Below are 22,325 nucleotides of genomic sequence, written 5' to 3' on the forward strand. Positions count from 1 at the left end.
ACACTTCCTTCACCCCAAGTATCCTGACATGGGTTAAATTTTCATTTCTCTGAGTGAGGGTATGTTTTCTTTCATTTAAGAGAGCCATTTCTATTTCCTTTCCATTGAATTTTCTGTTCATATGCTTTGCTCATTTTTTTCTATTTTTTTATTGATTTGTAGGTACTCTTTATATATTATGCTTCCAGATTAGTGTAAGTGCCTCTCCTCCAAAATTCACCTTGTGGTTCCAATTCTCACAGGCTGGAATTCATAGACCCTGTTGATGGGGCTGCTCCTTTACCACACGGTGAGCTGCCTGCACAGAGTGACCATATTTGATTTTATTCCATGTCCTCTGCTGCCTAGCACAGGGCCTGGCCAGCATAGATCTCTGCAAGTAAGCCTGGACTCAGCAGCAGTCCATCTATGTTCTTTCTTCCCTCAGCATTCTTCTCATAATTTGTGGAGAGTTTTCAATCAATATGGTGAGTCATATCTGATTCCTCCACTGGACTGACTGCTCCCTGAGGGAGGGCACCATGGCTGTTTTGTTTGCTGCTGTATATCTGGGGTCCATGACAGTGTGGCCTAGCACGTTATTTAAAAGTGCTGATGAGATGAATTTATTAACTAATGAATTACTCAGTGGTTTACAGTACCTGGAAGGAGAAAGATATTGGAAAGCTACAGAGATGGAAAGCCAAAACCAGCAGAGCCACAGCACCTGGTATTTCCATGAGGGGCACATCCCTTACCCGAGGACCTGAAGCGGTTGGGAGGGAACCCTGGTGCACAAGTCCACAGGCGGTAATACTGCAGGACTCCGCCATTATATTGTCATTCAGGAATACAGTCCCAGGGTAGCTCATCTTACAACTTTTCAAGAGAAGCTCGAAATGACGCTCTTTATGTGAAATCTCCCACTTCGAACTGTTGGCAATGATTAGTCACTGCACAGGCCCCTGAGACTTGGGCTGCCAATTTGCAAAGCCTGGGTTTACAAAACAGAACTCTTTTTAAATGCATGCTCACACATAATTCTGCCAGTAATCCTTGGGGGAGGTGGACAGAGGAAGACCCTGAGGCTCAGAGTAGAAAAATGACTTGCATACAGCCACCCAGCTGGTAGGGGTATGTGTGTGCGGAGGAGACGGAGGCAGTCCTGACACCCTGGCCTGAGCTGTCACACAGCTCCTCTTCCAGGAGGGAATTAGGGCATTTCTGAGGGAAGTGAAGCTAATTCTCAGAGCTCCTGGCCAAGGAGTTTGTCACAAGCCTGCCTGGGCAGGTGAAGCTTGGCCTGACACCTCTGAGTCCCTTCCATGGCAGAGATGGGCAGGTTGAGCTCCCACCTGGAAGCCCAGTTGGGCTGCGGCCTTCTCTCCGCTCTCTATACCTCCCTGTCTGTCCGTGCCCCACACACAGCAATTAATCATCACTGCCTCATGACAACTCTGGTATAATTATCTTGTATTATGAGTGAAGTCTCGCCAGCAGGCCAGCCCTCCCTAGAGAGGCCACCGCTCCCTGAGAGCTGGGTGAGAAGTGTTCTCCGCCCCCATGGGCACGGCGGGTGCAAGGATGTGGAGGGGCCTCAGTGGTTCTCTCTCTCCATCCCAGACCCCTCTGGGATGGGGGCAGGTCGGTGGGGCTGGAGTGGCTGCTGAATGACTTACAAAAGTCATAGGGGGAAGGAGGAGTTACTGTAGTGATAAAGAGAAATGACAATGAAGAAGGCAGGTGGCTGGGCCCGTCCAGCCCCCTCTAGTCCTCATTCCCTCATTCCCAGAGTTGCGACTGATGCCAACCAATTGTCAGATACGATTCCAGTTGCTGAGCTGTAGCCACAAACAAAAGAGATCCTGCCCCCTCCCCCGCAAGGATCCTGGCATTCTAGAGGGAGAGTCAGACAACACACACACAGGGGTGAGACTGTGTTAAGCACTATAAAAGAAATGCATAGACAGAGAAGAGTGGGGGACAGGGGAGAAACTTGGCTTTTGGAGAGTGACACTTGAATGGAGGCGGAATGCATTCGGGGTGGAGGGGACAGTAGACTGAAAGGCCCTGGGGTGGGAACACTCTGGAACAGGAAGAGAGTCACTGTGGCTGCAGTGAGGAAGAAGGAAATCAGGTCTGAGAGGTCAGTAAGGGCGACTACATAGGTTCTAAGAGTTTGGCTTTTATTCTAAATTCAGTGGGATGCATTCTCAGAATGCTGCCAACTAAACTGTAGCCTTTGGCAGTTTGCCCCCGTCTATAATTTCCTGCCCATCCATCCATCCATCCATCCATCCCTCCCTCCATCCATTCTTTCAACAAACACTTATGGAGCACCTACTGTGTGTTAGTCTGGCCCTGAGGAACAGTGGTGACAAAGCAAAGCCTCTGCTCCCAGAGCCCGCCTTCTGGAGGTAGACCCTCACCCCACCTCTTCTGCACGGGAACGGGCTCCGCGGACCCCACCCGAGACCCCGCTGCCGCCAGGTGGCGCTCTGCGCCTGCGCTTGGGCAGCGGCCGGGGGTCGCTGGGCCGGGGCTTGGGGACAGGGACGGGGCGGGGAGGGGCGGCGGGGAGTGGGGGCGGGGCCCGCGTCGCAGGTTGTGTGACTTTGGGTTTTGACCTGCCCGGAGATAGCTAACCCGCCGTATAATAGATCCGGGGAGATAGGGAAAATGGCTGCGGCCGCTATCTGCGTCGCATGGGGACCATCGCGCGCGCCCGGCCGGGCGCGGCCTGGAAAAATACGCCTTTGTCGGCGGCGCTGTCCATCACGGCGCGGGACCTCAGGCGGCGGGCTCGGGCTTCCTTGTCCCAGTCTGCAGAGGCTCTGAGGCTCGGATGCCGGGTGTCCCCAGACTCCACGGCGGCCCCTCTTCCTTCCCAACATTCGCACCTTTCCCGTTTGACCCGATCATAGACACAAACATCCCGTAGGACATCTGGCGAATCATATGGGTTCGTCACACCATCGCCACCTGGCGTCTGTCACCTCCCGCGCCGACAGCACGCATTGTGTTCCTCTAATTCAGTTGCTGTTCCCTCGAGGTGCCTGCGCAAGAATCTTCATGTCCAACCCCTTCGAAGCCCTTGGGTCCACTATGGACATGTAGGGGATCCTCGGGACGGTACCGCCTAATGTGATGCCCCGTGCCCCCTCTCGCAGTTCTCACATGTCTCATGATGGGCCACACCTGGCAGAGATACAGCAGGACACTACATCCAGGCCTCTACGCAGTACCCGAGCCACCCCAATATGTGCTCGCCTAATTGGGCTGTTGGGCGCGAGTGGTTGTTGAGCGTGGGTTATACACTTTAGCACACGGTGATCATGCCCCGGCAGGCACAGAGCTTATGTGTCCGGCTGTGTCCGAAGGACCTGGTGCATCTGTCTTTTAACCCAGCATAGGTTCATTCAACGGTTATAGGTGCGAGCTTAGAGTCTAGCCTATTCTATGCACAAGCACATCCAACTCGCCTAAGGAGAAGGTCGTCTCCAGTGGCGGTGTGCGCGCTCCTCCTTAGAATCATATCAGGCACACCTCACATCACGCATAGAATCACAGTAAGTTGTTTCACTCGCAGGATGCTTGATCCGCTGCCCTCGGACACGGGGGCTTGCACTTCCCATTCCTTCCGCCACGGTGTCCTAGCCACTTCCTGGGCCGCATGGCTTGCCCACAACTAGGTGTGGCACCGCCTCCTGTGTGGACCATCCCAACCACTCATCGGCCGCCTCCGAGGACTTAGCACACACGCATGAGTATGAAACATGCATTTCAAAGATGTAGTCATATATACAGTTTGCCCACAACCCAGATACGCAGACTAACACAAAACCCACTGCAACACACATCAATTCATACATGGAGCTGTACATGACATACACACACTCGGATACATCTCCTCCGGGGCTCAAGCACACCACGCCTGCATGCGTGTGCATGGATGGCTCGCACACGTGCCAACTTTTTGTGGTACACCTTGTTTGACACACTCGCAACACTAGCCATCGGCATTAGCCCATGCACTGGCACACCCACGTGTCCATCCAAGCACGCCGGGCACACCGGGGCGCACACTCAGTGGCCCTGGCAGGCAGGCGGGTGGTGCGGGCAAGGGGAGCCCGCGTGCCCCCAGCGGACGGCTATCTGCCTGCCCATCAGCGCGCGGATCTGCGGTGGTAAATGATGCATTCGATGGCGGGCGCATTTGTTGTGCGCTCTCTGAAAGGGCTCCGATAATCTGGAAGGCAGAGATAAGGAACACCATTTATTCCGCGGCACTTTGGAAACAATTCCCAGCCCTGTACAACCCCATTCTCCGGCAGCCTTCGGGAGCCGGGCAGATAACGATTGGCTATTCATTATCTTCGCCGGGAACAAAGATTAGCCGGCCCGAGATGAAAAATTACCCCGGACAGCGGCGCAGCCCCGCGCGGAGCCCCCTGCCCGCCGCTACCGCCCGTGCCTTGGTGTCCCGCCCTGCCCGCGGCCCGCAGCTTATGCCCAGCCCGGCCTCGCCCGGCTCCCGGCCTCCCGCGCGTTCTTCGAGCTTGGTGGCTAAGCCACCAAGTCTTTCCATCTCAGTCTGTCCATCCCATCCTGCCCATCTTTCCTTTGTGTCCCCACTCTTCTCTCTGGGGCCCTTCCCATCCCTGTCCCTCTTCTAGCATTGGCTCTTTGAGCCTCTCTGGGGTTCTCTTCCCATCTCTCTATTTTTGTCTTATCTCTCTGTCCTCTCTTATCTCTCTCATGTCTCTGTCCATGTCTCTCTGGTTATCATCTCTGCTTTTATTCCCTTCTTTCTGACCCTTTCTGCCACTTTTTAGTTGTTTATTTCTATCTGTCTCCGAGTGTCCCGAAGTCCCAGGCCTGTCCCCACCAGTGCCTCTTCCTCATTGTTTTTAAAACATCTGTCCTTGGGCCTCCCATCTCTTTCCCTACTCCTTGTCTCTGTGGATCTTTCTGTCACCGAATCTCCATTTCTCTTCATCCACCCCACCCTGAGGGCCCCACATCTCCAGGCCTCATACCTCCTGCCCTCTCAAGGCTGTGAACCTGGCCACAGACCAGAGACTGGAAGGCTCCAGCCAGCTCTGGCCTGGCCAGCCCAGCCCCGCCTAGTAGGCAGGAGGCAGGTGGGGTGGGGAGGTGCAAGGCCTGGAACCCCCTTTCCAAGGAAACAAGACAGAAGTAGAAAAGGCCCCATAGGCACCCAGGCCCTGCTCCTGTGCTTCAGACAAGCTCTCCCATGCCCCTCCCCAATGAGGCCCGGGGCCTTGGGATCCGGTGGTCCCAATGAGGACACCTCATTAGAGCAGTTATTCAGCATGGCGCTGGCGACAGCAGATAAGCCTTATCAGCTCATCTCCCCTCCCACAGACAGACAGAAAGTGCCCCAGCAAATGGTACCCTGGAGCTCCACTGGCGGCCTGCCCTGCTGGTTAAGGAAGGTCTGGATGGTGGGTGATCCTGCAGGATGCACACCCCGCATGTCACTGAGGACACACTTTTCCACAGTCCACAGAACAAGGCAGTGCTGGCCACAGAAACATGCATTTCAAAGATATAGTCATATATACAGTTACTCACAACCCAGATATGCAGACACAAACACCCACTGCAACACACATCAATTCATACATGGAGTTGTACATAGACAAGCAGACACACTCGGATACATCTCCTCCTCCCCACCATCAGTTCAAAGATACAATGATATACAATGATACCTATGCTGTTAAAGACAGATGCACACGCACACAGCCAAATACCTGTTCAAATACACAAACAACATGCCCCAACAGCCATCAATTAATAAACAGAATTATACATGGACATCCAGACACATTCAACATACCACACACACACCCCTACACATACACCAGTTCAAGGACACATGCAGACACCCAGGTACAAACTATTAAAGACACACACAGGCCAGGCGCAGTGGCTCACGCCTATAATCCCAGGACTTTGGGAGGTCGAGGTGGGAGGATTGCTTGAGTCCGGGAGTTTGAGACCAGTCTGGGCAACATAGTGAGACCATGTTTCTACAAAAATAAAAATAAAAAAATTAGCCAGGCATGGTGGCACAAGCCTGTGGTCCCAGATACTCAGGAGGCTGAGGTGGGAGAATGGCTTGAGCCTGGGAGGTTAAGGCTGCAGTGAGCGGTGATTGAACCACTGCACTTCAGTCTGGGTAACAGATCAAGACCAGGTCTCAAGAAACAAAACAAAACAACAACAACAAAAATACACACAGTTTAACACATGCCTAGATACATGCACATACACACACAAACACACACTCCAAAACACGCCAATTCATAGACATGCCACACACTGCCACAGACACACAGGCAAACACTTGGAAATCCCCACCCCTCTTTACACGAGTCTCTGACATGATGACCCCACAGACACAGAGCCAAAGGGACACACAACCATTTCCACAGACACACTCTCTTGTGCCAGCTTCCAGGGTCATNCCTATAATCCCAGACTTTGGGAGGTCGAGGTGGGAGGATTGCTTGAGTCCGGGAGTTTGAGACCAGTCTGGGCAACATAGTGAGACCATGTTTCTACAAAATAAAATAAAAAAATTAGCCAGGCATGGTGGCACAAGCCTGTGGTCCCAGATACTCAGGAGGCTGAGGTGGGAGAATGGCTTGAGCCTGGGAGGTTAAGGCTGCAGTGAGCGGTGATTGAACCACTGCACTTCAGTCTGGGTAACAGATCAAGACCAGGTCTCAAGAAACAAAACAAAACAACAACAACAAAATACACACAGTTTAACACATGCCTAGATACATGCACATACACACACAAACACACACTCCAAAACACGCCAATTCATAGACATGCCACACACTGCCACAGACACACAGGCAAACACTTGGAAATCCCCACCCCTCTTTACACGAGTCTCTGACATGATGACCCCACAGACACAGAGCCAAAGGGACACACAACCATTTCCACAGACACACTCTCTTGTGCCAGCTTCCAGGGTCATGCTCTGAAATAGCCACATTGTGACCTACCGCCCAATACACAAACTCTCAGAACCCACAAGAAGAAATGGACATACTAATACATCCAGTTTTGCAGACACTCCTGTGTGCTCATAAGTGTGCACAGACACACCTGGGCACACAGGACATAGACTGTGAGCCACACGCATAGAACACACAAACAATGCAATAGTCACCACCAGATTTGGAGAAAGACCTATAGACAGCAGGTGTCACAAAGACCAGGGGCCAGAAACACTCCTCTGGGGCACACCTGGGCACAGGAGCACAGATTTCCCAGTCCTTCCAAGCCCAAGCACTTTCTCTCCGGGCCCAAGGTCCCCAGGTCACTCTTTGATCTGCTGGAATGGGAATCAGGGGTCGGGGTGGGGAGACACTGACTGGCTGAATCCCTTAGTAAGAACTTTGGCAGCACAAGAACTGAACTCTTTTTGCCCACAAACCCAGGGGCCTTCTGGGGATGAGGACTCCCACACTCCCTTTCTCCCCTCCTCCTGCCCCCCACTTCTGTGAACAAGCCCTGTGCACCCTTCCCTGCTTCCCCCATTGTGAGAGTCTGCCCCAAGGAGATGGGCCAGGGGGACGCCAGACAGTGGACTTCTAAAGTGCTCAGGGTCCCCCAGAGTTAGGAACTGGAGTGGGAGTGGGACAGGGAGAGGGGCTACGCCTGCACTTAGCTAAACCAGCCTGGCAGTGAGGGCGTCCTGAGTGTGAGCCAGAGTGCCAAGTTGCATCTGATTGTGTGATCGTGTGTGTTGGTGTGACCCAGGCCGTCTGTCTGAGGATGTCCTCACGGCCACAGCTGCGTGCACATGTGCAGGGATGTGTGCGTGTCCATGTGAGCACTCCTGGAAGTGGGTTGAAGACAGAGGAGCGGGCGTCTGTGTACCATTGTCAGTGAGTGCGTGTGCCCACAGCTCCTGAGGGTCCCCAGGGAGAGTTTCAGTAAAGACGTGTCCCAAGCTTTCTGAGCGAGCATCCCTGAGGTCAGGGGCGCGCGTGTGCGCTCCGGAGAGGGCGGGAGCGGCCTGGAGTGTGGATGCGCAGGGTGTGCACGCCCTGAGTGCCTAGCGGCCCTTGGCTGGCCAGGCGGCTGGACCTGGTAGGCCGGGTGCAGAGCCCCGGGCACCCTCCTGCCCCCTGCGGCGCTCCCGCCCCGTCGCCACCCCTGCCCCCCCGCAAAGTGATGTCGAAATAAAAAGCCGCGTTGCGGCCGGTGGGGGAAGAGAGAGGCAGCGTGAGCACGAGGAAGGTAGGGAGGCCAGCGACGCTGCCGGGGCTCGGTGCTCAAGTCTGTCTATTGCCTGCCGCCACCTCCATCCTAGCAGGGCCCCATCGCCCACCAGGCGGACAAAAGCAGTCCGCTGAACACCATGCGGCCGCTCGGCGTGCCGCCCAGGCTCTGCTGGTGAGCGCCGCCACCCAGCGCCCAGGTCCCGCGAGCCCGCCTGCCGCGCACCTCGCCCTGCTCCCAGCTCTGCTCCGGCCCCGTCCGCCCGGGGGCGCCGCCCACCGCGCCTCGCTCGGTGAGTTCCCTCCACTTCCATCCGCCCGGGCCGGGCCCTTTCCGCCCCCGGCCCGGCCCGGCCCGGCCCGCCTGGCACCCGAATCTCTTGGTCCGTTTGCCCTGTGGCCCCTACCTTTGGGGCTCGCCTTGGCCCTGCCAGAGACCGGAAACCCTGGTTATAGGGACTTCAACCAGAGGGAGTATTTGGTGACCCGGGCACAGCAGGCCCGCCTCGGGCCTCCTGTCTTCCCATTTCTCGGAGCCACAGGCCACGAGACCCCGGCATTCCCAAAGCCTCGCAAAGCACCCCCGCCTCCTGCCCCCCGAACTGGGGCCTTTGTCTCGGTCGCCCCCAACCCCCAGGCCGCGGCGGCGGATGCGTCCGAGCCGGGCCGCCGAGCGACGGCTGCACCTGCCGGCTGGTCCCGTGCGCCGGCTTTTCGCGGCTTAACCCGGCCCGCTCCTGTTTGCGCCCCCGCGCGCTGCGCCCAGCGGACCTTTATCCTGTGTGACTGGGGTGCGTGTGGGGGAGAGCGCCGGGTCTGGAAGTCTCCCCCCACCCCAAGCCGGAGTCTGAATCCGTTTAGTGGGATTTCAATAAGAATGGGGCCGCCGCGGGCTCGAAGATCTGCCGCTGGTAGGCGTAGACGGCGTTCTGGATCTGTCTGAAAACCGGGCATTTAAAATTATTCGGTGGCGGCCAGGCTTGAACTCCGGGTTGCTCCAACTCCGAGGGGAAAGGCCCCGCGTTCAGGGCCCCCATGTGTGGTGGCCGCTCCTTTACCGGAAAACAAGGAAGGAAATTCGTTGTTTTGGAAAAAGCCTCCTCTCCCGAGGTTGGGAACATCTGGTGGTGAGCTCCAGGTCTACGCAGGCACCCCGTACTGGGATTCGTTTATGAGCAGGCAGGATTCGAGAACCAGGTAGGGCCCGTGCGGCAGCCGAGGCGTCTGGAGAGCGTTTCCCAGGCGGGTTGACAAATTGCAGACAAATTGTGTCTAACGAAACGGATTTACCAGTTGTCAGGCCGCCGGCCCCTGCCGCTCCGAGTAAACCCTCCGAGTAAACCGTGGCTGTTCGTGGAGGAGGGAGAAGCACGGCCCGATTGTCTCCGGGTCTCAGCAGGGTCCCGCGGGGAGCCTGCCAGGCTTTAAGGTAGGGGTCAGAAGCCAGAAGCGATATCGAATCTCGGAGGCGCCTGGGTCCAGGGTGCCGAGACACCTAGGACGTGGGGGGCCACAGACTCTACGATTCCCAAAGACGCAGAACAGGAATGGGGTGGGAGAGCCTGCACTGAGGCCGAGGGAGGGAGCCTTCTGCTTTGGGGGGCTGGAATTGAACCCCAAAGAGCAGGAGGGGCCGTTATAGCCGTAGTCCCTCCTTGGGCACACCCCTCTCCCGCTCCAGGGATGGCTGCTGGCCTGAGATCTAATGCCTCGGCTTTAAGGGAACTTCCAAACCCATCTGCTAAGGCATCCCACTTCCTCCCCGTACCCCTCAAGGTTATTGCCAGTGTGGGACTGGGAGGCTGCTGGGTTGCGAATTAAATTTCTCTATGGAAGGTAATCCCATAGCAAATGGGTTTCCTTGACACCCCACCCCCAGCCCCACACTGCGGGCCAATTAGCTGCCCATAAGGAAAAGGCGAGAAGAATTAGGTTACAAAGGGAGGGCAAACTTATGGTCCCAAAGGGGCCACCTCGGATGAGCTAAGTTTAAACAAAGGGCTCAGAGGGGAGGGCTGGATGGCCCGGGAGACCTGGGCAGCTCTGTGTCCCACCTGGGACCAGCGGCTTAGTAGAGGCCTGAGAAGCACTCTAGAACCGGATACCAGATCTGCTATCTCCCCAGCTCCCAGGCAGAAGCACCCAGGTCAAATTGTGGCGATCACCTATGTGAGTTCTCGGGCCACTTGAAAAGGGTCCTTCGAAAATTCTGTTTCCTGAATGACCTTCTCCAGTCCTCGGAGAAATCTTGTTCCCAAGTAAGGAAAGTGACAGCTTCTTAATGTGATGGCAGCGCCAGCATTTCCAGCTATGCTCCCGAACAAACAAAATACTGAAAAAGGGAACGTGTCCCTCTGAAGGTGTTCTGGGGACCCCAAAGTTCGAGCCCATAAACTGGAGTAAATCTGCTCTCACCAGGCCTGGAACAGCGCCGCAAGACCCCAGCCGATTCTGGGGGCTGCGTTGACCCTCCCCGGGAGTTTGTTTGGGGCCCGAGGTGGGAGGACCATGTCTTCGGCCTAGTGGGGAGGGGCCCGGTTGGTGTTCCTCGGTCTGCCTGACTCACACAGACATTGACGAGCGCGGGTCCCCCTTTAATGTCCATCTGGGCGCCGTGCTACCTGGCGCCGCATTTCTCTTTCCCAGGCGGGTTCGTTTCCGCCAGAGAATGCAGCAGTCCCGCATCCTACGCAGGACCTGCAACCGATGTGGAGGCTTCGGTCAAGCCGTCCCCTGCCTGCGTTGTCGAGGAAGGCAACCCCAAGGCCTGAAGGGACCTGGCAGAACTCCTCTTTCCTTTTTTTCCTCTACACCCGGATTGCGGACAAGGAGGCTGGTTCAGGTCTCCTGAGGCCCCCGCTCAAGCACTCCTTAGCCGTCCTGCTAAGCCCCTCTGTGCGGCGATTTTCTGAGCTGCCGAGTGGGATAATTAAATCCCCTCCCTCGCTCCGCTCTGTGCCAAGGCAGGCGGCAGTGCAGGGCTGACGTTTGGGCAGGGGACTCAGCCACGCTGGCCACCTCCACTACCGCAGTGGCTGGGACCCTGCCGCGAAGGGGTTAGACGCCGAGCTCGCTGCGCTGAAACTGGGGATACACACAGAACGGGGAGGGGTAGTTTTTACCGCGCCAGTGGGAGAAAAAGGAGAATTACCTGCTTTCTCGAGGGCCGTGCGTAGCCACTTCCCTGAGAGCCGCGGCACCGATCGCGGCCGGGCGGGAAGCTTCCGCTCGGCCCTGGCGTTCACAGTCCAGCGGCCAGCTGCCGGTCTGCCTTCCGCGCTGGGTCCCAGGGTTCGCGCTCGAGCAGGGTAGCTTCGCGCTCGAGCAGGGTAGCTTTGCCGGACACGGGCGATTATCCCTGGGGACGCGGTGTCTTTCAGAGGGTCTTGCTAGTCTCCGGAGACCCCAAATAGGCTCGAACTCCGCGGCGATCTCATTTTACGCATTGATGAAGAATCGTAAGCTAAAGGATGGGAAAAGTTGAGGGACAGACGGACAGAGAGACAGTGGGTCCCGGCGGGACCGCACGCGTTGAGGGGAGCACGAACTGGAAGACACGGAGACGGCTCACCTGCCCGGCCTGGCCGCGGAGGTTCGGCGCCAAGGGCCTCGCGCTCGGCCTCCCGCCCCCGGCGCGCCTTCCCGGGCTGGCGCCGGCCTCCGCTCCCGCAGAGTGGAGTTCCGAGCAGACTGGGCTCCGCGCGCTCCAGAGTGGAGGGGAGCGGGAGGCTCAGCAGGCGGCTCCGGCAGGCGGGTCCCCCAAGGGCACGAGACGCACTGGTTCCCAGCCCAATGGAGCTCTGCGCCCCCCAGCCCCGCGCTTTACCTGCGCTGGGGCCTTGGACAGACAAACGGACGCCAGACGCCTAGGTAGGAGGAGGCCTCAGCCTGAGCCCGCGCCCCCTTGGCGCTGCCGTGAGCTGGCCTGGGAGGGGGTGACGGGGCGCGCCCGCGGAGCTGGGCCCAGCCGGGCGCCCCCGGAGCTGAGGGGACCGAGGGCTTTCCTCCCTCCTCGGATTATTAAAAAGTTCATTTCCTGGCGAATCGGGTGACGTCAGGGGCTCGGCGTCGCGGTGGCGGGGCCGCCCGGCCGGAGAAGCCGCCTCCAGTTACCCAATTACCGACTGTCAATCCCGCCGCCCCTCCCCCACTCTCCCGGGGGTGGCCGGGACCCCAGCCCTCCTCCTGCCCCCGACCCACACAGGGGCCCTCTGGACATCTACCCCGCCAGCCTCGGGACCAACAGGGAAGAGGGCTGGAGGACGCTGTTGAGTCCTCCCAGTACTCGCACCTGTCTAGGTCCCCGCAAATGCCCTTGTCCTGGAACCCCTCCTCGGTCCGGGGCCGCCTTCGAGCCTTCGTCTCCCCAGTCTGTACAATGGGAGGGAGCAAGACTTGTGCGCCCGGCCCACTCGACTCATAGAGCCGATCTCCGGGCTGGAAGTGAGTGGGGAGCAGTTTCAGGTGACTTAGAAGACTGAGACCTCAGACCACCGCTTCCCCCTCACCAGAGGCCACCTCGGGGACCCCTGGAGGAAAAAATGCCACCTCCTGCCCGGGGGCGTCTCCCTCCAGCTGGCGCCGGCGCCAGTCCGGGTCTCCATGGCCTCGCCCCAGGCAATTGGGCCCGTTGGCCTGCGAAGGCCACGCCCGGGGAGGGGATGCCCCCTCCCCCTCTCTGGAGCCACCGGCCCGGCCACCTCCACTGGGTCAAGCACAGCCCTGAGCGGCCGCGTGTCCGAGGCCCAGGTGCCCTCTAGAGCCCTGTAGTTCCTGCCCCACTCTGCCCCTCCCGGCTCCTGCTGTTCTGTTCCACCGCTGTACTGCATGCCCTCCCAACCCCGCGTCCACTCAGACAGCGCCCGAGCTAGGGGATGGAAAGGTCTGGGTAGGTAACTGCGCTCGGACTGACCACGTTCAGCAGTGAAGGAGCGTGGCGGGGTTAGGGTCTCGGGGAGAGGCCATCCAGAGGGTGCGCGGCCCGGGCTCCTGGGGAGGGGCCAGTTGGTTAGTTACTGCTAGTTACGCCCAGAGCTTCAAGGGATCCCGGAGTGTTCGCAAGAGGGGCTGCAGGGATCGGGCCTTGGGGTGAGGGTCCCTTAGTGGTGGGGCGCGTTGGCAGCAGGGGCCTCCAGGAGCGCGCAGGGAGGGGACCCGCCGGCGGAGGGGGGCTGGCCCGCGGGTCAGTCCCGGAGTCCAGCGGTTCGGGAATTGCGGACGCAGCCAATGGGAGGCGGAGGCTGGGAGGCGCGCGGCGCTGATTGGCTGGCGTGGGCTTCTTAGGCGTGCGCGGCCCCCGCTTCATGTCTGTGCAGGAGTAGGCAGCTGGCGCCAGGGCGGCCGGAGGATGCCGAGGGGCCGGAGCCGGGAGGGCCCGAGGCCGAGGCGCAAGCTACCCCCTGCTCCTACCCTGTAAGCCCCGCCAGCCTCTGGACGTGCTGTCCCTGGGCCCGTCGCCCCCGGGGCTCCCGCCGGAGCTCCTTCACTCTGAGGCCGAGTCCCTACCCTCCCCACGGCTGCGTGTGTAAGTTTGGGGTTCGAGAGCCGCCTGGGGGCCTGGGGCGCTCCTAGCTTTGAGGGGACTCTGGGGGGACTTAGGGCGGGGTGACCAGGCTGCGGGCTACTGCTTTGGTGTGCCTTGTTGAGAGGTCCTGATTGTGCCGCTTAGGACTGCACTCAGGGGACTGCGTGTACATGTTTTGGGGGTTGAGGTCAGTATCTGGCGCCAAGCGTGGGTGTGTGCGTGTTGCTGGGATCAAGTGCCCCACTGGGTGCCCGGGTTCCTGTCTGCAACTTTTGAGTCTGTGTTCATGTGTTTGTCTACCGGGCGGGGGGGCTCAGTGTGAGTGTCCGACTGAAGTGCTGCTCCGTGCGTTTGTTGGGGTCACTGGTGTCGGGACCCGTCCCCGGGTGTGACCCCATGTGCACGGGTGTGTGATTCTGCAGCCGCGGGTCACCACGTGAGTGTGCGTGGCTGAACCCCCTCCCCCGCCTTCCTTTCGTTTTGAGCCTTGGGCTTTCCTCCCACCCGGGACTGGTGCTCTTTCTCATCGGAGCTGGGCTGGGGCTCCGCGGCGCGCGGGACACCTCGTGGTGGGACTTTGGGGGTGTCAGACCCTGGCGGCACGCCTCACGCCCCCTTCCTGGCGCAGGGCCGTTGCCGCCTCCACCCAGACCCCGAGCCGCCGCCGCCGGCCATGGAGGTGGCGCCGGAGCAGCCGCGCTGGATGGCGCACCCGGCCGTGCTGAATGCGCAGCACCCCGACTCGCACCACCCGGGCCTGGCGCACAACTACATGGAACCCGCGCAGCTGCTGCCTCCAGACGAGGTGGACGTCTTCTTCAATCACCTCGACTCGCAGGGCAACCCCTACTACGCCAACCCGGCTCACGCGCGGGCGCGCGTCTCCTACAGCCCCGCGCACGGTGAGCGCTGGGCCGGTGGTGATGGGAACCCAGGCGCCGCGCGCCAGGCTAGGGAGGGGAGGAGGGCCCGGCTGCTTGCTTCCCGGATGTGGGATCCGCAGGAATAGAGCTGCTGAAAAATCGGGACGGGAAAGGTGGGGGCAGCGGCCGATTGGGGAGGGTCTGGGACCCACAGGGTTTCTGCCCACTTTCAGCTGGCCCGTGAGGGTTCCCTGTAGGGCCTGTCCGGTGGGGTTCCTTCTGTGCCACTTGTCCTTCAGCTCGGACTAACATTCCTGATTATTACCGGTGGGGCGTTATGTTTCTGGTTTTTTTTGGGAGGCGATGACTGCTGGTTCTGGGAGTCGTGATCTCATGTCTGTCAGGGGCGTCCCTACCTCTGCCTACACTGATCTTTTTGCCCACCCTGACCCTCTCTCTCTCTGCCCGCAGCCCGCCTGACTGGAGGCCAGATGTGCCGCCCACACTTGTTGCACAGCCCGGGTTTGCCCTGGCTGGACGGGGGCAAAGCAGCCCTGTCTGCCGCTGCGGCCCACCACCACAACCCCTGGACCGTGAGCCCCTTCTCCAAGACGCCACTGCATCCCTCAGCTGCTGGAGGCCCTGGAGGCCCACTCTCTGTGTACCCAGGGGCTGGGGTGGGAGCGGGGAGGCAGCGGGAGCTCAGTGGCCTCCCTCACCCCCACAGCAGCCCACTCTGGCTCCCACCTTTTCGGCTTCCCACCCACTCCACCGAAAGAAGTGTCTCCTGACCCCAGCACCACCGGGGCTGCTTCTCCAGGCTCATCTTCCGCGGGGGGTAGCGCAGCCCGAGGAGAGGACAAGGACGGCGTCAAGTACCAGGTGTCACTGACGGAGAGCATGAAGATGGAAAGTGGCAGTCCCCTGCGCCCAGGCCTAGCCACTATGGGAACCCAGCCTGCTACACACCACCCCATCCCCACTTACCCCTCTTATGTGCCGGCGGCGGCCCACGACTACAGCAGCGGACTCTTCCACCCCGGGGGCTTCCTAGGGGGACCGGCCTCCAGCTTTACCCCTAAGCAGCGCAGCAAGGCGCGTTCCTGTTCAGGTAAAGGCAGGTGCTGGGGACTTCGTGGAAGAGGGGAGCATTTGCGTTTTTGTGGTGGAGGGCTGTGACTTGGGAGAGGGGGCAATGTCGGTTTCCCAGATCTGGGAATGGGTGATGTCTTCTCTAATAGTCCCCAACAGATGTTTGAAACCCCTGGGTCGGAGAGAGGAGACTCTAAAACTTTTACCATTTTCTTAAGTGTTTCCGGTGGACCCCCAAAGTTCAGTTCCTTGACCCAGGGTTGGTCACTGCCTGACCAGGACACAGAATGGGAATTCCCCCTTCCCCTTCCTGAATCCTAAGTGAAAATTCAAGCCACCTCAGGACTTAGCATGTGAAGCGAGGGAAGTGAGTCTGTATGTGCATGTGTTTGGGAGCATGCGTGCATGTGTGTACGTGTGTCTGTGTGCATGTTGTGTGTGCATGTTTCAGGCATTCCGGAGGTTCTAGACCCTTAAGGAATCTGGGTCTCCAACTCAATCAGTTTGATCTTGGGATTCCGATGGATCCCCCACCTCCTTGGGAGATTTCCCCCAAAGCAAAATTCCCGGGACCTGCTCCTGCTCCCTGCCCTGGCCAGGCCCTTCCCTCTCCCTTCCTGAGGGCTGGAGTGAGGGGATGAAGCTGCAGTGCGCCCGCCCCTTTTCCCGCAGCTGGCCAAACTGGGTTTGTCCAAGAATCTGGCCACAGAGCATAAACCCAGAAACTGGTGGCTAGTGTGGAGTTCCCGCTATCCATGTCTCTTTACCTGGTCCCTTTGAGCCACAGAGCAGGAAGGTTTGTAAAACAGTTACTCCTGAGGGCAGGAACCACCTTCTTTTGCCAGTCTGTACTGCTCATTTAGTTTAAACTAAATCAAGAACAACTTCCTGGGGAACACGATGCCAGGCAGCGATCCTGCTCAACTTCGTCCCCAGCCCCAGCCCCAGCCCCTGCTGGTCCCAGCCCCCGCTGAGCCCAGGCTCAGGATCCTAGTTCTGCTCTGGCCCCTCAGCTTGCGTTTTCTTGGTCCTTTTCCCCAAGTTTGTTTTGCATTTTATTTGAATTCCAGATGGCCTTTTAACTGGAAAAAAAAAAAATTACAAACAAAAAACCGAGGCCACTTATCTAAAAAAGAAAGAGCTTATTATTTATTTTATTTTAAAGAACAACAACTTCGATCCATTTTTTCCAGGTCTCAGAAAAATTCTGGGGCTTCGGTGGAAGAGGAGAAAAGTTGGGGAGAAAGAGGGAAATGATTCTGGACTTAGAGCAGAAAGACGGGCTGGGGCAGACACAGTTGGGTAGAAAGGAGAGGGACAAAAGAGGAGAGGGAAAGAGGCGCGCCGGAGCGGGAAGGAGAGAGCCTCCTGGGCCCAGCCAGGTTGAGCTGGGTGAATCCTGCCACTGCCCTACCCTCGGCAAAGTTTGCAGTAAATACGCTCCTGGTTGCTCCAGAACGCCTGGGGCCCTGGGCCCCTCCTCCCCTCCTCCTTCGTTTCCATCTCTCCTCGGGAGGATTGGAAGCAGGGGATTTGGCCTTAAAGGACTCTGGACCTGGGCCCCCTCCCATGTGGGAAACCCTCTGGGTCCCTCTTCCTGCCCAGGCTGTCGCAGTCAGGCCCAGGCCAACCGCGTGCTTGGCCGGTGCTCGCCTGCCCTGGGTTCCTTCCAGAGACCTTGCCGGTTAAGCAGGCCCTGTGTCTCTCCCTGTCCCCCTGCAGAAGGCCGGGAGTGCGTCAACTGCGGGGCCACAGCCACCCCTCTCTGGCGGCGGGACGGCACCGGCCACTACCTGTGCAATGCCTGTGGCCTCTACCACAAAATGAACGGGCAGAACCGGCCACTCATCAAGCCCAAGCGAAGACTGGTAGGAGTGGGCACAGGTGGCTGGGAGGGGGCTTCTGGGCAGGAGCTGGCGGTTAATTAAGGGGAAAAAAAAACTCCTTCAAATGCAGATGCTTTGCCGCTTGAAATCCTCTTTTATCATGAAAAGCACTGGGATGTCAGTTGGGTCATCCCTCTTTCTGGCCAGATTCTTTTGGGCCAGATTTCCTCCTCGGGTATAGGGAGCCCACCGGGTACCCTTGCGCCACCCCACTGTGCTCCGGGATCCCCAAAGTTGAGTGTCCACGGGCTGGACTCCTGTCCTCTGGCCTCTGCTTAGCTCTTTTTTAAAAATAGGGCCATGAAGTATTTTTCCTTGTGGCTCAGCCCTCCCCAACAGCCCCACTCACAAGCTCCTCGTGCTTATTTAAATAAAACACAAACTCACACTGGCCGCTAAAAAAACCTGCCCTTTATTATTTTTCCATGGAGTCACCTATACTGTGTATTTTCATTTGAGTGATTTTAAAAAAATGCCCTTTCGGATCTCCTGCCGGAGTTTCCTATCCGGACATCTGCAGCCTGAAGATAAGGAAACTTCGTGTATCTGTTTCCGGACTCTGCGAGTTTTTAGAGTCTCCTCAGCTCAGTCCTGCCTCTTGCTGGGCTGTTTTGAAATTTCTAATACCCTCCACTCTGCAAATAATGCGTAAAATGCTAAGAATAATAAATATATTTTTTCAGGGCGAAGTGATTTATGAGGCTTAAATCGTTCCCTGCTTTGGGGGCCTTTTTTTTCCCCTGGAGCGAGGGCGGGGTGAGGCCCGGGTGGGGGTAGAGGTGGAGGACGCGGCCTGAGTCAGAATTCCAGCTTCAGGCTGCTTACTCACCCCTCCCTGCCCCCGCGGCTGCAGTCCCTCTGTCCCTTCTGTGACCAGGCTTGGGCCAGGGGCCGTTCCAGGCTCTGCAGGCCTCAGCCTCCAGCTCCCAACACTTGCCACCTGGTGCACTCCTGCCTGCGGTTCTCTGGGAAGTGTTGGGGGACCCCTTCTGTCACTGTGGGGTTGGCGTTGGTGGAACCGGGAGAAGGGATCTGCTTTCTTGGGTAAAGCCTCCCGCTGGCTTCTCTCTCCAGGGACCAGGCGCTCATTTCCAGACCCTGCCTCTGCCAGGCGTTTCCTGAGGGACTAGGACTCAGAGGGGCTGGGGGTGTTAAAGCTCTAAGGGTTGGGGTATGGGTGGCTGCGTAGGTGGGGATCAGCATTCGGGTCAGCTGAAGGGATGGAAAAGTTCTGTGTCTGCACTGCCCACTGTGGTAGCCCCTGGCCACATGTGAATATTGATCACTTGATATGTGGTTAGTGCAATTGAGGGAACTGGATTTTTAATTTTGTTAATTTGTAGTTAGATCTTATTTAAATGGCTCCCTGTGGCCAGCTGCTACGGCGTGAGACGGTGCAGCTCTGCACTCTGTAAACCTGTGCTGGCCTCAGCTATACTGGCTCATCCAGGATTATGAATTTTGAGCAGAGTTGTGCTAGAGGAGACACAGAATCAGCCCCAGATCCAGGGGCTCGAGGGGGACCAAGCCAGCTCAGCCTCAGGATGCCTGTGCTACTAGAGAGGCCCTTCTCAGGGCCTCAGTTTCCCTATTTATGGAGTTAGAGTGCAGGGTAGTTGGGGGAGGTAGCTAATTCTGCCCTCTAGCTCTTGCAATCCCATTGATTCTAACATCAGGCTTCTGAGAGTTCTTTATTCCAAAGTTCTGTGAGTCTTGACTTATTTCATTCTCAAATTCTGAAATTCCATGGTTCTGAGATGCTTTGATTCCCCTGTGAGATTTAGCCCTCCTTGACTGAGTTGGTGGGGACTGGGGCTGGAGCGAGGGTCAGGGAGGGAGGTCGAGGTGGGCGTGGGAGCCCAGCCTGCTGACGCTGCCTTGCCCTCCCAGTCGGCAGCCAGAAGAGCCGGCACCTGTTGTGCAAATTGTCAGACGACAACCACCACCTTATGGCGCCGAAACGCCAACGGGGACCCTGTCTGCAACGCCTGTGGCCTCTACTACAAGCTGCACAATGTGAGTGTGCCCCGCCCCGGCCGCCCCACCCCTCCCCGGGGACCTCTGCTCTTTGTGCCGCCAGGCAAGAGGCCCCAGCCACAATATCCAGCTTGGCTTGGCTTGGGAAGCCGCTGCCCTGAGCGAGCGCCAGAAGGGCTTCCCGTAAGAGGGGGCGCCTTGCCTCTGTTCAGGAGATGGAGCTGGCTAGGACAGGGTCTCAGGGGGTAAGGAAGTGGTTTCTCTGCTTAAAAAAGTTCAAGGTGGAGGGGAGGACTTCAGTTGGCTGCGCAGTGCTGGTATGCGGTGGGCAGAGCCAGGGAGGGTGTGGATCAACCCCATACACCAGAACCTGCCCTTCCTGGAATTGTAGCCATCTGGTGATGGGACTGTGAAGGTCGGGCACAATTCCTGGCTTCCTGGGACCCTCAGCTTGACCTGCCTCTGGTCCACGCTGTGGCAGGGGTGGGACATGTTGCTGGAGGAAAGAATTGGCCCTCTGAAAGCTGGTGATTGCCTCTAGGTTAACAGGCCACTGACCATGAAGAAGGAAGGGATCCAGACTCGGAACCGGAAGATGTCCAACAAGTCCAAGAAGAGCAAGAAAGGGGCGGAGTGCTTTGAGGAGCTGTCAAAGTGCATGCAGGAGAAGTCATCCCCCTTCAGTGCAGCTGCCCTGGCTGGACACATGGCACCTGTGGGCCACCTCCCGCCCTTCAGCCACTCCGGACACATCCTGCCCACTCCGACGCCCATACACCCCTCCTCGAGCCTCTCCTTCGGCCACCCCCACCCATCCAGCATGGTGACCGCTATGGGCTAGAGAACAGATGGACGTCGAGGACCGGGCACTCCCAGGATGGGTGGACCAAACCCTTAGCTGCCCAGCATTTCCCGAAGACCGACACCACTCCTGCCAGCCTGGCTTGGTCCAGCACCCCTTCTCCTGGAGGGCGCCCAGCAGCCTGCCAGCAGTTACTGTGAATGTTCCCCACCGCTGAGAGACTGCCTCCGCACCCGGCCGCTGCCCAGGTGGGGTTTCCTGCATGGACAGTTGTTTGGAGAACAACAAGGACAACTTTATGGAGAGAAAAGGAGGGGACGGGACAGACGAAGGCAACCATTTTTAGAAGGAAAAAGGATTAAGCAAAAATAATTTATTTTGCTCTTGTTTCTAACAAGGACTTGGAGACTTGGTGGTCTGAGCTGTCCCAAGTCCTCCGGTTCTTCCTCGGGACTTGGCAGGTCCACTTGCCAGGGCTCTAGGGGGCAGATTTGTGGGGACCTCAGCCTGTACCCTCTTCTCCTCTGGCTTCCCTCTCTGAAACAGCCAAACTCCAGGCTGGGCTGAGCCAAAGCCAGAAGGGCCACGGCCCCGGGAGGGTGAGCTGGTGCCTGCTTTGACGGGCCAGGCCCTGGAGGGCAGAGACAATCACGGGCGGTCCTGCACAGATTCCCAGGCCAGGGCTGGGTCACAGGAAGGAAACAACATTTTCTTGAAAGGGGAAACGTCTCCCAGATCGCTCCCTTGGCTTTGAGGCCGAAGCTGGTGTAACTGTGTCCCCTTAGCGCAAGCCACAGCCTGTCTTGTTTGTCAGGTGGACCCTGTAAATACATCCTTTTTCTGCTAACCCTTCAACCCCCTCCCCTCCTACTCTGAGACAAAAGAAAAAATATTAAAAAAAAATGCATAAGCTTAACTCACTGATGAGTTAATTGTTTTATTTTTAAATTCTTTTTGGGTCCAGTCGATTGTACATAGCCACAGAAGCCCTGCTACGAAAGGAGTAAACCCTACACACAAGGTTGGAGCTTTGCAATTGTTTTTGGAAAAGAGCTGGGATCCCACAGTCCTAGTATGAAAGCTGGGAATGGGGAGGGGCCTTTACTGCCCTTGGTTTCCCAGGGCTGGTTGGCATTTGCTGGCCTGGCAGGGGGTGAAGGCAGGAGTCGGGAGCAGGTCAGGACCAGGACCCAGGGAGAGGCTGTGTCCCTGCTGGGGTCCCAGGTCCAGCTTTGCTGTGGCTGTCTGGATCCTTCCCAAGGTACAGCTGTATATAAATGTGTCCCGAGCTTAGATTCTGTATGCGGTGATGGCGGGGTGTGATGGCCTGCGAGGGGCCCCTGGCCCAGGAGGAGGATTGTGCTGATGTAGTGACCAAGTGCAATATGGATGGGCAGTCGCTGCGGGGAGCACCAAGGCCAGAAGTAACTTATTTTGTACTAGTGTCCGCATAAGAAAAAGAATCGGCAGTATTTTCTGTTTGTATGTTTTATTTGGCTTGTTTTATTTTGGGTTAGTGAACTAAGTTATTGTTAATTATGTACAACATTTATATATTGTCTGTAAAAAATGTATGCTATCCTCTTATTCCTTTAAAGCGAGTACTGTTAAGAATAATAAAATACTTTTTGTGAATGCCCCTGGCCTGTCTTGTGGGCTCCCAGGGTGCCGAGTCCCGGGTGTGAATTTGGGCAGCCAGATTGCATTGCTCTTGTCGGTGGGGTGGCTGCGAGGGGAAGGCCCCTGGAATCCAGGATGGGGCCCTGTTGGGCCTGGGTCTGATTTTGCCACTGACGTCCTGATGCTCCTCCCCTGAATTGCTCCCATCTGGATTTCCTGTCACTGCACCAGGGGTCCTAGTGAATGGGAGGATACTGGGGAGGCGCAGGGAGGCTGTGGTTTCTCCAGCCTGTGGTCCACCCCTGA

The 22,325-nt window shown here is 57.7% G+C and overlaps 1 protein-coding gene across 1 annotated transcript; it reads left to right on the top strand.

The window, feature by feature from the left end:
- Nucleotides 1-8,566: 8,566 nt before the first annotated feature.
- Nucleotides 8,567-22,039, top strand: GATA2 (GATA binding protein 2). Its single transcript, XM_017885064.1, is given in 8 exon segments — nt 8,567-9,452; nt 9,549-9,684; nt 14,408-14,681; nt 15,114-15,327; nt 15,329-15,753; nt 17,457-17,602; nt 19,511-19,636; nt 20,139-22,039. Coding segments are annotated over 6 exon segments (1,440 nt in total). The 5' UTR covers nt 8,567-9,452; nt 9,549-9,684; nt 14,408-14,452; the 3' UTR covers nt 20,439-22,039.
- Nucleotides 22,040-22,325: the final 286 nt, after the last annotated feature.

Source organism: Rhinopithecus bieti, unplaced genomic scaffold, assembly GCF_001698545.2.
Source record: "Rhinopithecus bieti isolate Rb0 unplaced genomic scaffold, ASM169854v2 scaffold_13262, whole genome shotgun sequence".
Taxonomy (NCBI): domain Eukaryota; kingdom Metazoa; phylum Chordata; class Mammalia; order Primates; family Cercopithecidae; genus Rhinopithecus; species Rhinopithecus bieti.